Source organism: Delphinapterus leucas, chromosome 14 (assembly GCF_059928025.1).
Source record: "Delphinapterus leucas isolate spDelLeu-1000000601 "Yukka" chromosome 14, BTC_Dleu_Yukka2, whole genome shotgun sequence".
Lineage (NCBI taxonomy): Eukaryota > Metazoa > Chordata > Mammalia > Artiodactyla > Monodontidae > Delphinapterus > Delphinapterus leucas.
This window is the reverse complement of record NC_143142.1, coordinates 39874902-39888505: the sequence shown is the minus strand read 5'-3', so window position 1 is coordinate 39888505 and position 13604 is coordinate 39874902. Positions and strand designations below refer to the sequence as shown.

Below are 13604 nucleotides of genomic sequence, written 5' to 3'. Positions count from 1 at the left end.
TTGCTTACCCTTTTAGGTTTATTAATTTTGTGAAAAACTACAAGAATCCAAATCTGACCATTTCTTTTAAGGCTGAACGAAGTATTGAAGATGAAATAAACCGTGAAAGTAACAGTGATGTCTTCACTGTCCTCATCAGCTATGGCATCATGTTTTTATATGTTTCCATAGCCTTGGGGCACATCAGAAGCTGTAGCGGGTTTCTGGTAAGTGGGGTGCGTAGGTATGTGTGTGCATGTGTGTGTGTGTTAGAGGGAAATGACAGTACACAGCGTGATGGCATGTTTTTGCCTCTGCTTAATCCTAATTCATTATGTTCAAAACTACCTTAAATTGTCCTGTGTTTTACTTGTTTGTCACATTTTCTGCTTCCTGCATCTGTTTTCTTCAGTTCCAACTTCTTATGTTCAACTTAAAGTTTATTTCACATAATCCGGTTTTTTTTCTAACTTGCCATCACCTAAGAATGTAAGCTGATAAAATATGTTGCTAGGGAAGACCTAGACAACTTTTCATATCTTCTCTCAAACCGGGAACCGTACTTTTAAATCTAGATGGGCAATATCCAGGTAAAGAGGTGAAAATGAGGACCTTTTAGGAACAGGACAAAAAACACCCTAAATGAGGATTTATGTCTTTGTGGCATCTCCAGGTGGATTCGAAAATCTCCCTGGGCATCGCGGGCATCCTGATTGTGCTGAGCTCGGTGGCGTGCTCCTTGGGCATCTTCAGCTACATTGGGATCCCCTTCACCCTCATTGTGATAGAAGTCATCCCGTTCCTGGTGCTGGCTGTGGGAGTGGACAACATCTTCATTCTGGTCCAGACCTTCCAGGTGCATTTCAGAGTCTCACAGAGTCTGACCAAGTACCAGGCTCCACATACGGCTGTTCAGCTCCATGTGGAGTATTTGAGTGTGACACGTGGAGACTTCGTTTCCGTTCCTCTGTGTTGCTTATTGGTGCCTGTAACTTGTTCTGGACATTTTGAGACCAAGAAGATTGAGACCAACATTCTCTTTGGTTGGTGGCATAGATATAAAGTGAGAATTTGGTTTTAAAGTATGTGCAACATGTGTGCAAAAAGGGCTAACACGCTTGTAGAAAATATTTTGGGCACAACAGCTATTAAAATGATTCTCAGTATAGTGTAGAAGAATGAGGGATTTGTCAGAGGTGCCACTAAAAGGCAAAAGGTCAACACAGGACCCACTGATGTAAAAAATGATGTCAATCCGTTGGTTCTCCCAGGGTCCCTTGTCCTGTAGCGCTTACCTGGGCAGAGACCCAGTGGCATGTAGGAGTGTTATTTAAAGGTCCAGCCACCTGCAGCCTGCGTTGCTTGTACTTTCCTGATAACCTGATTCAATCCTTCCTTTAGATTCTCACCTGTTACCTGGCTCTGGGCTTCAGAAATATCCCAAATGAATCAACATGAGAAGTTTGGGGTCCTCACCGCTTTATTGTATAAAGTTCACAAACAACAAGTAGATGCTGCTAATCATTATTTTTTACCATCAGGTTAACACAAGGCACCAAAGAAGCAAAGAGGTGGCATTGTGATTGAGAAACTTTAATGTCGCGTGTTTAACTTTTTTTTTTTTTTTTTTTTAAGAGAGATGAACGTCTCCAAGGGGAGACGCTGGACCAGCAGGTGGGCCGGGTCCTCGGAGAAGTGGCTCCAAGTATTTTCCTGTCGTCCTTTTCAGAGACGGTAGCATTTTTCTTAGGTAATTACTCTTTGAATCTGCCAACCCTGAGGTTTGCTGAGCCTGGGTGTATCAGTATATGACCCTTTGCGCTCTTTTTTAAGTTTTATTCTGTGATTGGAAAGTATCAGAGTGGACCACGAGAAAAATTGGTGGCAGTATCTCAGATGCCATTAGCAAGTGTCTTCTTTTTTTTAACTACATTATTTATTTATTTTTAATTTTTAATTTCTTAAAATTTTGGCCACACCACGTGGCATGCAGGATCCTAGTTCCCCCACCAGGGAATTTCCAGCAAGTGTCTTCCTTCTCACATTGTTTCAGGACGGTGTTGATGCTGGGGTTCAGATACCTAGGACTCCTGCCCCTGCCCGTTTAGGGCACCCATGGCAAGTGCTGGGGTTTGAAAATAGCACTCTTGAAGGACAGCCACAGGGTCCTTCCCGTCACAGCACTCTGGGCAGCAACTCCAAAATCACAGGCGTTAGCTCGCAAGGTGTTTGCCACTGTTCCGAAAGGCAGTCTCCCCGCCTCTGCACACACATTTCACTGGGAAGCAGCCTCGTCAATGAGCAGAAGTTCTTCAGTCTTCCCTCAGTACAAGGAGCCAGAATAAACTGGCACAAAACCCAGCACTTCTGTATTCCTTCATGTGGAGAAATCAGTAGTCTTACTAGCAGGGCACTGCCCACCCCCATGCCTGGCATGTAGTAAGAGAAAACTGATCACATCCTCTGCAGAGGGCGCTGATTAGAATCGCCCAGTAAGTCCAGGGAAGACACACGATCCGTGGGTCCCAATGGAAATGCCTGCAGGGGCCACCAGGTCATCTTACAAGGGGCCATGGGAGGGACATTGTAGGTGTGGTCTTTGGACACAGACATGCCGTTAGCATAGATCATCCCCCATCTCCACGAAGCAGTGCACTGTGAAACAAACCTGTGGCTCTTGTGTTTCTCTTTATGGATACAGATGCAAAACAGTTACTTTCTCTCTTTCTATTATAAAAAAAAAAACCAGTGCAAGTGTGTTGGTGATAGCAGCTGACCCTGGGCCTCAAGGTTGGAGTGACTTTGGGGGGACAGGAGGAGCAGTGGGGACCGTGGCACCCAGAGTCTGGGGTCCCATCTGCAAGAGGCAGCTATGTGTTGCTGGCCCAGTGCTGCCAGGTCCAATTTTTTTCTCAAGCGACGCTATGAATCTAGATTTTTTTTCCTCTCAAGTGACACTGTGAATCTCATTGTTAACTATTGGCTATTTATTTTTTAAAAACTGTTTTTAAATTCTAAAATGGGTTTCTATATATCTGGCCCATGGGCAGCCAGTTTTCAGCTTCTGAGTCTTAGCCTGGAGGACGCTTGGAGCATCCTCATTTGTAACTAAACCGAGAGACTGACTGGATATATAATAGCATATGGGAAATACCATCCCTCTTGTGGACTGAAGCGTAGCAGGTACTATAAGAAATGGCCTGTGTTAATGGATCTCAAATGTGAAAGTGCATGCATTTGCTTGGAGAGCTTGTTAAAGTATAGAGTTGGGATCATAGAATTCTGAACAGCAGAATTGGGGTTGAATTCCCATTGTCTTGATAAAGTAGGAGGGGGCGCGGTCCCTGGAACGTACATTTTAACCTCGCCAGGTGGTTCTGGTGTGACACCCGCAGATCGTGCAGAGTGCCTTTGGGTGGGAGGATTGGGGGGATTCTTCTTGTGGGATTGGCCTGCTCTGGTGCCACGTGTTCATACGTGCACGTGCCTGTGAGGCCTGCTGAGCCCTCAGCTGGGAAGGACGTGGCTGCTCTCTTCTCCCCACAGGAGGCTTGTCCGTGATGCCGGCTGTGCACACCTTCTCTCTCTTTGCGGGGATGGCGGTCCTCATTGACTTCCTCCTTCAGATTAGCTGTTTTGTGAGTCTCTTGGGGTTAGACGTTAAGCGGCAAGAGGTAAGTTGTCATCAGGCGTGCAGCCTGTTTCATTTGAGTCTAGAATCTAGATGAGGCGGCTGGAGGGTGACCTCTGTTCCTCTTCATCCCCTCAGAAGAACCGGCTGGACGTCCTCTGCTGTGTCGGGGGCGCGGCAGACAGAGCAGGCATCCAGGCCTCGGAGAGCTGCTTATTCCGCTTCTTCAGAGACGCCTATGCTCCACTTCTGCTTAAGGACTGGATGCGGCCCATTGTGGTAGGAGCCTGTCTGTGGTTTTTCTCCCCAAAGTTGTCACATGCCTTCTAAGAAATCAGAGTGCTTGGGAAGGATTCTGACAGCTGTTAAGTGTGTGTGTGTGTGTGTGTGTGTGTGTGTGTGTATATATGTATATATATACAAGAATGCAGAAGCAAATATATACAAATATAAAATATTTTTAGCAGGCAATATAAGCAAGAGTTTCTGTCTTAAGTTGGTTGTTTTGTTTTTAAATAATTACAGATTCATAGAAAGTAACAGAGGTAGTGCAGAGAAGGACCCAGCTGCCCTTTGCCAGTTTCCTCCCAAGGTCTTACATAATTGTAGTTCAGTATCAAAACCAAGAGCTCGACATTGGCACAATGTATGTGTCCAGTTCTGTGTCAGCTTATCACATGTGCAGATTCGTGTAAGCACCAAGATATAGATCTGTTCCATCACCCTCGTCCTGCACCTTCAGTGTCACCCACCTCCCTCCCCTGCACTGTCCCTCATCCCCAGTAACTATGCAAGAGTGTTTTGTAGTACAGTTTACACACTGGATATAGCCAACAGCTATAATCTATCACATCTCCACTAAAAGAATGTAAATTCATTCCAGTAAAAGTAATAGTGGGCTTCCCTGGTGGCGCAGTGGTTGAGAGTCCGCCTGCCGATGTGGGGGACACAGGTTCGTGCCCCGGTCCGGGAGGATCCCACATGCCGCGGAGCGGCTGGGCCCGTGAGCCATGGCCGCTGGGCCTGCGCGTCCTGAGCCTGTGCTCCGCAATGGGAGAGGCCACAATGGTGAGAGGCCCGCGTACTGCAAAAAAAAAAAAAAAAGTAATAGTAACACCTAACATTTATTGAACACTTAATATCTGGTATTGTGCTCAGAACCAGGTACTACGCTAAATTCTGGATTATCCCTAGAATTTTCTCATTTAATCCACAAAATTATCTGATGTTACAAGTCTTATTTTTCCTGTTTTATTGAGGAGGAAATAGAAGCTAAGAGAGGTTAAGTGACTTCCCCAGGGTCACTCAGCTTGTAAGTGGCAGAGCCAGGATTTGAACCCAGGTGGCTTTACTATTGAGACCGTGACCTCGGCTACTGTCCCAGACTCCTTGTTTTCTTAGCGTGTCATTTAAACTTGCTTTTCGTTTAGAAAAGTCCTGTTTTGTGTGTTTAAGATTTGATTTAGGGAGTTCCCTGGTGGTCCAGTGGGTAGGACTCAGCACTCCCAGTGCAGGGGGCCTGGGTTCAATCCCTCGTCGGGGAACTAAATCCTGCATGCAGCCATAAATAAATAAAATAAATAAATAGATAAATAAATGATTTATGTTTTTAATCATGATAACTCTAACTCTGTAACTCACTTCACATTCCAGGTAGCGGTATTTGTGGGTGTTCTGTCATTCAGTATCGCAGTCCTGAACAAAGTAGAAATCGGCTTGGATCAGTCTCTGTCAATGCCAGATGTAAGACGCTTTCTTTTTTATTCTAACTCATTTAGCCCAAGGTGAATGCATTTTTCAAAATACTCACGCAGGTGTTTCAGCTGATGTCCACTTCCAAACGTGGGTGCTGGCAGGCTCTCCCGCATTGCAGGAACCTCACCAGACCTCTGCCCGTGAGGCCCGGGCCTTCTGAGCTCACAGGCCTTGGGCATGGCTGCAGAACACGAGCAGCCGGTCTTGACCTTGTGAGGTGCCCTGCTGACAGTGGGACCAACTGGAAAAGCCCCTGGGCCCAGGGTGGGGAGGGGGCACTGGCTGTGGAGGGAGTCAGGAACCTGGGCTCGAGGCGTCTCGGCCGGGAGCCCCCCTCTCGCTTGCACAGGACGTTCACACTGTGTCCTGTTGTCCTCTCTCTCTCTCTCAGGACTCCTACGTGACGGATTATTTCCAGTCCCTCAGTCGCTACCTGCACGCGGGCCCGCCCGTGTACTTTGTCATGGAGGGAGGGCACGACTACGCTTCTCTGAAAGGGCAGAACATGGTGTGCGGGGGCCTGGGCTGCAATAACGACTCGCTGGTGCAGCAGATCTTCAACGCCGCCCAGCTGGACAACTAGTCAGTACCCCAGCTGCGGACGGGCTCCTGGCCCGGGACCTCGGCCTGAAACCTCTCTCTAAAGATAGCTTTTCCTGGAAAATCTATCTTGCCAAATGTGGGTTGAATCTAGCTTTACCTGAGCAAAACCTTTTAAAGGGCAAATTTACCACCTCACGTTCTGAAGCTTTTCCCATTAATCACTAACGTGGTTTGTCTTCTGACTGGGTGGCATTAAAAGGTCTAGAAAAGGAAGTTTTGGATTTCAAGAAAAGGGACTGAAACTGAAGACTTCCTCCTTGTGGGGGCATCAGTAACCCTTTCTCTCCTTTCCCTAGTACCCGGATAGGCTTTGCTCCCTCATCCTGGATTGACGATTATTTTGACTGGGTCAAGCCACAGTCGTCTTGCTGTAGAGTCTACAACAGCACGGATCGGTTCTGCAATGCATCGGGTACTTGATCCTTTTCCAGATCTTTCCCTCTTTTCTGAAGAACTTTAACATTATAATTTAAAAGTCATTTGCATTTTACCTCCACGTCCACCTGTTTGTCTGCCATTGCTGCATCTCATTCCCCTTGGCATCATCCCCTTCCTCCATTGTTCACTCTGGAGATACCTTGTTGTCCCCTTTCCAGCCCCCCATGGGGCTGCAGGCTGAACAAGGCCCAGGTCAGGGGACCCTGGTTTTCAGGTTTGTCATCTTTTCCCGACAATGCTGTTGGTCTCTCTTGATTGGTATCTGGCCGTAGCTTCTCATGGGAGTGCTTTTCTTTATCACTATTGCCATATGGTTTTGTAAAAGTGTTGAGTCTGTCCTAGGATTTTCTTGATAAAAACATGGATGTTCTGGGCTCTGATAATAACATACTGAGGTTGTCCTTAAAGCAGGAAACCTGCTTCAGGGGAAGAAAATTTGTACGGCCTGTGTTAGATGAAGATGGGACCTCAAGTTTGACTGTGAAAACCATGTGTTTGAAGCTTTTGGATAAACAGAAGGATTCAGGAAGAGAATTCCCGTCACTTCTTTATCATTATTTTTAAATGTTTTAATATGGAGACCCATCCTTCTCACCGTGGCTCCCCCAACCTGTTTGCACAGTGGTTGACCCTGCCTGCGTCCACTGCCGGCCTCTGACTCCAGAGGGCAAGCAGAGGCCTCAGGGCGCAGACTTCATGAGGTTCCTGCCCATGTTCCTCTCCGATAACCCGAACCCCAAGTGTGGCAAAGGGTAAGTGACACGGAACCCATTCAGCTGTGTGGCCGCTTCCCCTTTAATTTGCACTGGGAAGCTGGGGAGGGCTGGGGTGGGAATGGTGGATGGGAAGGTCTTCTTCTCTGCCACTCCCCACCCTGTCCCGCAGAGAAACCAAAACGCCTTTAAAGAAAACTCCTCATCTTAAAAGAAGATGGTTCTGGAGAACTTAGGGGCAGGATAGGAATAAAGACACAGATGTAGAGAATGGACTTGAGGACCCGGGGAGAGGGAAGGGTAAGCTGGGGTGAAGTGAGAGAGTGGCATGGACATATATACACTACCAAACGTAAAATAGATAGCTAGTGGGAAGCAGCCGCATAGCACAGGGAGATCAGCTCAGTGCTTTGTGTCCCACTAGAGGGGTGGGATAGGGAGGGTGGGAGGGAGATGCAAGAGATATGGGGATATATGTATACGTATAGCTGATTCACTTTGTTATACAGCAGAAACTAACACAACACTGTAAAGCAATTATACTCCAGTAAAGATGTTAAAAAAAAAAAAAAGAAAACTCCTCCTCATTCTGACCCGATTCCATCCTGGCTTGAGCATTCTGTCTCACACTCCCCTCCTGGCGGCATGAAGGACACAGTCCTGTGCAGACCACCGGCAGGGAAGATTGTGGGGAGGGATGCAGGCGATTCAGGATGTGAAAGGGTTTGTCCAGTTGTGTCTGGGGCATATGGGGCACTGCAGCTCTGCTCTGGTGACATCACCTGGGATGAAGGTTTAGATTCTTTTTTTTTTTAATTAATTAATTTATTTTTGGCTGCGGTGGGTCTTTGTTGCTGGGCGCGGGCTTTCTCTAGTTGTGGCGAGTGGGGGCTGCTCTTCGCTGTGCTGCTTGGGCCTCTCATTGCGGTGGCTTCTCTTGTTGCGGTGCATGGGCTCCAGGCATGCGGGCTTCAGTAGTTGTGACCCACGGGCTTAGTTGCTCTGCGGCATGTGGGATCTTCCCAGACCAGGGCTCGAACCCGTGTCCCCCGCATTGGCAGGTGGATTCTTAACCACTGCGCCACCAGGGAAGCTCCGAAGGTTTAGATTCTTTTAGCCCCACTGTGCTTCTTGCCAGCCTGTCTGTACATGAGGTTATGGGCTGTCTGACTCCCCCATCTAGCCAGGCAGCCAGCTACTGTGGAAACAGGATCTCTGGCCCAGAAATAGCAAAGATGACTGAAGTCTGGAGTTGGGCGGATTTGGGTGTTTTGGTAGGAAGGTGAATGTCCAGGTGTACATTAGGTAAACGCTGGACATCCCTGTTCTTCATAAGAATACATAATGTGACCAGAGTCCCGTCAGTCATACATCTCACGTCTGTACCATGGGAGGCCTGTCCCTAAAAATAAAGAAGAAATGAACCCTGTAGCTTGGTCTCCTGGCAGACTGAATGCTTGGCTACATAAAAGAAGTCAGAATGAATTCAGCTCGTAGGAGGGCAACAGACAGGGAGCCTCCTGTGTGCCAGGATCGTGCCAGGCACCTCAGCGACACTATTTCACTGACTCACCACACAGCCCCATGAGTAGGTGGTGGTACACCCTTTGCAGATGACACTGCAGCCCAAATTTAGTGATTCTGCGCAGGGTTCCAGGGCCGAGGTCGACCTCATGGCGGTCTGATTCCAGGGCCCTTGTCCGTTTGCGCCTCCTGTTACACAGCACTGCTGAGCAAACCCTGTAGAAGAACACACTGGGCTGTGAGCGGAACCAGCTACAGATACAGTAGTGGCTACGCATCAAAGAAACCAAAGCAGCAAAGAAAAGCCAGTGTGGGAAAGAATGAGCTAAACCTTCATCGTGCCTTTTCAGGGGCTTCCCTGTCCCTGAAACTGACAGCTGGTCTGATCCCTGAGTCCAGGGTCAGGTGACACCACTCAGCCTTGATGCTCAGATTCTGCAGGTACGGCATGAGGTGTTGCCTTTGATACCACTGTCTTCTCCCAGGGGACACGCCGCTTACAGCGCGGCAGTTAACATCCTTGGCAACGGCACGGGCGTCGGAGCCACGTACTTCATGACCTACCACACGGTGCTCAAGACCTCTGCTGACTTCATCGACGCCATGGAAAAGGCCCGCCTCATCGCCAGCAACATCACCAGAACCATGGGCCTGGAAGGGAGTGATCACCGTGTGTTCCCATACAGGTAACGTGTGGATTTTGTAAATGAGGGTGTCCTGGGGAAGCGCCCACACCCTGGGGTGCCCTTGCTGGGGGTGCCGACACTCGGCTTTCCTTCTGAACCCGGCTCCATCCTGAGCACAGGTGAAGCCTGTCTCAGGAAACGGCACCTGGGCCAGAATCTGCAGCACCTACTGAGGTCTCGGGGCTGGAGCTCACACCCTGCAAAACAGGCAGGGGGCATGGGTCGTGGCACCTGGGGAGCAGCTTCAGAGAGGGCCCGGCAACTGATCGCTGGGGACAGTGCCTCTATGGAGGTTTCTCTTTTTTCATTTATTGTTTTTCTTTTTTTTCCTCATAAAGAAAATATTTTATGAAATACTGAATTTGGAAAATACAGAAAAGTAGGAGAAACAAGTGATTTTCCCCCCAACCCCTGTAATCTCATTGAAGGGAGTCTGGACCTGTTCCTGGCAGGAGGACAGCCTGTTTTCCTGTGGAAGGAGTTCTTGGAGTGGGTGTCCTGACTCCTTAGAGGAGCTGGTTAACTTTGCCGAAAAAGCATTTTCTTCTCAGGCCCTGCATAGACCCCGTTTGGCTGGGGGTAGCCCTCAGGATAGACCAGGCCTTGTTTTCCCAAAATACCACGGAATATTCTTTGTCAATAAATGCCTATAAAGTTGGGCACATGAACAAAAACCTTATATAAAATACTTATCTCGGAGGCCCTTCTTTGGGTGTCAGTGGTCAGAGGTCCAGCTTAACTGCTGGAGGTGAGTCTTGCACAAACAGGGAGGTTTTATGTGAGGATGTCTCTCAAGGTAGTTTCTGTTTTGCAGTTGTGGCAGGATGAGGAGTAAAGATTCCAGAAGCAAAAACAAGCTGTAACAGAACCTTCTCCCCCTCTCCAGTGTGTTCTACGTCTTCTACGAACAGTACCTGACCATGATTGACGACACTATCTTTAACCTCGGTGTGTCCCTGGGTGCCATCTTTTTGGTGACCGTGGTTTTCCTGGGCTGTGAGCTGTGGTCGGCAGTGATCATGTGCGTCACCATTGCTATGATCTTGGTCAACATGTTCGGTGTCATGTGGCTCTGGGGCATCAGTTTGAATGCGGTTTCTTTGGTCAACTTGGTTATGGTGAGTCCTGGTCCACTCAGTTTGTCCCTCACTCCTTATGTCACTGCTGTACATTGTTTCTTGGGGTGAGAGATCAAGGCCAGCTCCTGCTCTTGGCGCACATGGTCAGGTGGGGTCAGTGGCAGGTGGAGTTGGACGTGGGTGGTACGTATAGCAATGGAAATGTGAGGTCATGGTCTGGCTTAGGCATTCTGCCTTTAAATTATTATTCTGGGGCTTCCCTGGTGGCGCAGTGGTTGAGAGTCCGCCTGCCGATGCAGGGGACACGGGTTTGTGCCCCAGTTCGCGAAGATCCCACATGCCGCGGAGCGGCTGGGCCCGGGAGCCATGGCCGCTGAGCCTGTGCGTCCGGAGCCTGTGCTCCGCAACGGGAGAGGCCACAACAGTGAGAGGCCCACGTACCACAAAAAAAAAAAAAAAAATTATTCTGAAGGGTGCTTTGCCAAAGTATGTAGCCTGATGACAGCATGATGTTCAGTTTTCAGTTAGAAAAACTGCCCCTTCTCAGTGGAATTTTCTGACCAAGACCTTTTGCCTTCCATGTGGTTGCCAGGTGCTTTTTAATAGTCTTGAATACGTGCACATTTGAGAAAGTATTAACAGAAAACAGACACAGTGCATCTGCTCTTCAGATAGGAACCGAACGTGGCTTCAGGGGGAGTGGTAGTGAGGCCCAGCTAAAGAAATGACAGTGTGCTGGCTGGCTGGGGGTTGGGGGGAACTTGAGAGGTTTCAGCTGTTTCTCCGTAATAGAGGCAGATCTGCTGGAGGAAACTGTGCCTGGAGGGTTCCACAAGCTTCCTGGGACAGTTTAAGTTGGTGTGATAGGAGCTTTGTCTTGTAAGTTAGAGGGGGTGCTCCGGGCTCCTTTACCTTCCAGGTGCCCTGATAACCACAGATCCCAGGAAAAGGGGTGGTTGCTTTTACTGTTTTTAACTGGAGAAGGGCAGTTGTAAAGGAAGCACTTTATTTCAGAGCTGTGGCATCTCCGTGGAGTTCTGCAGCCATATCACGAGAGCGTTCACGGTGAGCACGAAGGGAAGCCGCATGGAACGGGCAGAAGAGGCGCTCTCCCACATGGGCAGCTCTGTAAGTACAGCCCGAGCAGATGACTCGGGCAGATACCTCACCGTGAAGTACCCAGCTTGGTGACTGAGTGTTTCTCAGGAGAAGGAACTTTAAGATTCAGTAGGGAAAGCAGAATTTGTATCTTTTACTTAGCAGCAGCTCCTAAGGATTATGGGTTTTCAGGCAATTCATGAAATAGCTGTATCTTGCATAGAGCTCCACCCTGAAATTCTTTAGAACTGTTACTGCTGGAGACTCCTTTGCAGACGACAGTATGGCTGAAGCAGTAAAACAGAGAAGTTTGATTTAAGAGCCGTTTAAAACCCAGGCCAGCCATGTGTGCTGAAAAGCAGGGGAGCTGCCATGCTTGGAGCCCAGTGTGCAGTTTGTGGTTCACATTTGGAGAATCTTCTCAGGCTAAACCAGGATACAGGGCTGAACTATGAGCCAGTTACCTTACCACCAGACAACACTGTTACAGAGTAACAACAAAAAGTGTGTAATAAATAGCATTGCCTAAAAAAATAGTACATACCTTAATTGAAAAATAATGCCGTTGGAAAAATGGCACTGATGGACTTGCAGGGCTGCCATGGGGTCTGTGCAGAATACACAGCTTTTACCCTTATTACACCTTTTTTCCCTCTCAGATTCATAAGTAGCAAATAAAACAATTTAGGCAGAGCCTAATGCTACTTAACAGTAAATCTGAAAGCTGGGGTTCGGTCCCCCATTACTTTGGACCTTGGCTTTTAAGAAATCCCTCTATGAGGAAGTGTTCAGTTACGGTAGGTTGATAAAAGTTGCTTCTAACCCCATCTCTCTTCTCTTAGGTATTCAGCGGAATCACAGTAACGAAATTTGGAGGCATTATGGTTTTGGCCTTCGCCAAATCTCAAATTTTCCAGAGATTTTACTTCAGGATGTATTTCGCTATGGTCTTACTGGGAGCCACTCATGGATTAATATTCCTCCCTGTCTTGCTCAGTTACATAGGTAAGAGTTTTTATTTTTAACCTAGTGGGATGGAGGAAGCATGATACTAAAGGAAAAGGATACCTTGAAACATTCTTTTGAAGTATTTGAATGTACTTATACTGATGGTCATTTGATAAATAACACTGAGTTAAAAAACTTCTAAGAGAAGAACTCCAATCCTGGGGCTTCATGTTCGTCCATACTACTTCATTAGAAGACTGGAGGCCTCGCGTCGTCAGATTGGAAGCGAGTTTGTGCGTCAGCAGCCCAGGGCTCCTCCCTGCTGAGGTGAAGGACACGAGTCCAGCCACAGCCCAGCGGTGCCCTGGAACAGCTTTCATTTCCGTTCGCTGTTCTAGCGGAACACTGCCTCTGCTGTTCACCTCTAATTTTGGCGTTCTCCTTAGGATCTTTTTGCCTCTGTGGTCACTTCAGCTTCTGTAAATGACCTGTGGCTGAAAGAACAGTACTAATTTGCTTGATATACAGCTTTGTGATTAAGAAAATGAGGGGTTTTTGTCCCCCTTAATCTCTGGGGGATAGGAAGTTGTGTTACAGTAGAAACTATCTCCTTTTCTCCTAAAGAAATGATCCCAAAGTTCATTCTTTTTATCCCTCACAGGACCACCGATAAATAAAGCCAGAAGTTTGGCAGCTCAAGAGCGATACAGAGGTACAGAGCGAGAGCGGCTCCTCAATTTCTAGCCCTCTCACGGGCTTCAGAGACTCTGCAGGTCAGGTAGTCGGTTTACCACTGGACAGCAGCTGCATTGTCAAGGCTCGGTTGAACCCTGAGTGCGAGCAGATGTCAGGCTATTAACAGCAGCAGCTTCGGCCATAGCGCTTGTAAACTCAGGAATGCAGACTCTGCCTTGAAGCAGTATTGCTGAGCCTGGAGGTAGCCCCAAGACGCTGGAGCGCCTTCTGGTTCTCCAGGAACGAAGCGTTGTTCTCGGGCAGGCAGAAGGGACAGCTAGGAAGGCTGCTCTCTGCTCACTGACACTTTCTAAAGGCCAATCAATGCAATGTTTCTCCTTTTGTAGGAGTAAGCCATCACACAAGTTCTATACCATATTTTTAGTAACATTTGAGGATGTCGTAGATATACTTT

At 48.0% G+C, this 13604-nt stretch overlaps 1 protein-coding gene across 3 annotated transcripts in view; it reads left to right on the top strand.

The window, feature by feature from the left end:
• Positions 1 to 13568, top strand: part of NPC1 (NPC intracellular cholesterol transporter 1) — a 47118-nt gene extending 33550 nt beyond the window's left edge. For 2 of the 3 annotated variants that reach the window (XM_089894993.1, XM_022586828.2), the window contains 14 exons: positions 17 to 206; positions 653 to 835; positions 1615 to 1729; positions 3526 to 3653; positions 3749 to 3889; positions 5264 to 5353; positions 5757 to 5947; positions 6265 to 6380; positions 7029 to 7158; positions 9129 to 9329; positions 10216 to 10447; positions 11423 to 11536; positions 12349 to 12511; positions 13116 to 13568. In XM_089894993.1, coding sequence (XP_089751119.1) covers positions 17 to 206; positions 653 to 835; positions 1615 to 1729; positions 3526 to 3653; positions 3749 to 3889; positions 5264 to 5353; positions 5757 to 5947; positions 6265 to 6380; positions 7029 to 7158; positions 9129 to 9329; positions 10216 to 10447; positions 11423 to 11536; positions 12349 to 12511; positions 13116 to 13198 — 2077 coding nt within the window. In that variant the 3' untranslated portion in view covers positions 13199 to 13568. Of the gene's footprint in view, positions 1 to 16; positions 207 to 652; positions 836 to 1614; positions 1730 to 3525; positions 3654 to 3748; positions 3890 to 5263; positions 5354 to 5756; positions 5948 to 6264; positions 6381 to 7028; positions 7159 to 9128; positions 9330 to 10143; positions 10448 to 11422; positions 11537 to 12348; positions 12512 to 13115 lie in introns of those variants that run through there. The other variant, XM_022586830.2, reaches the window with a different exon arrangement.
• Positions 13569 to 13604: the final 36 nt, after the last annotated feature.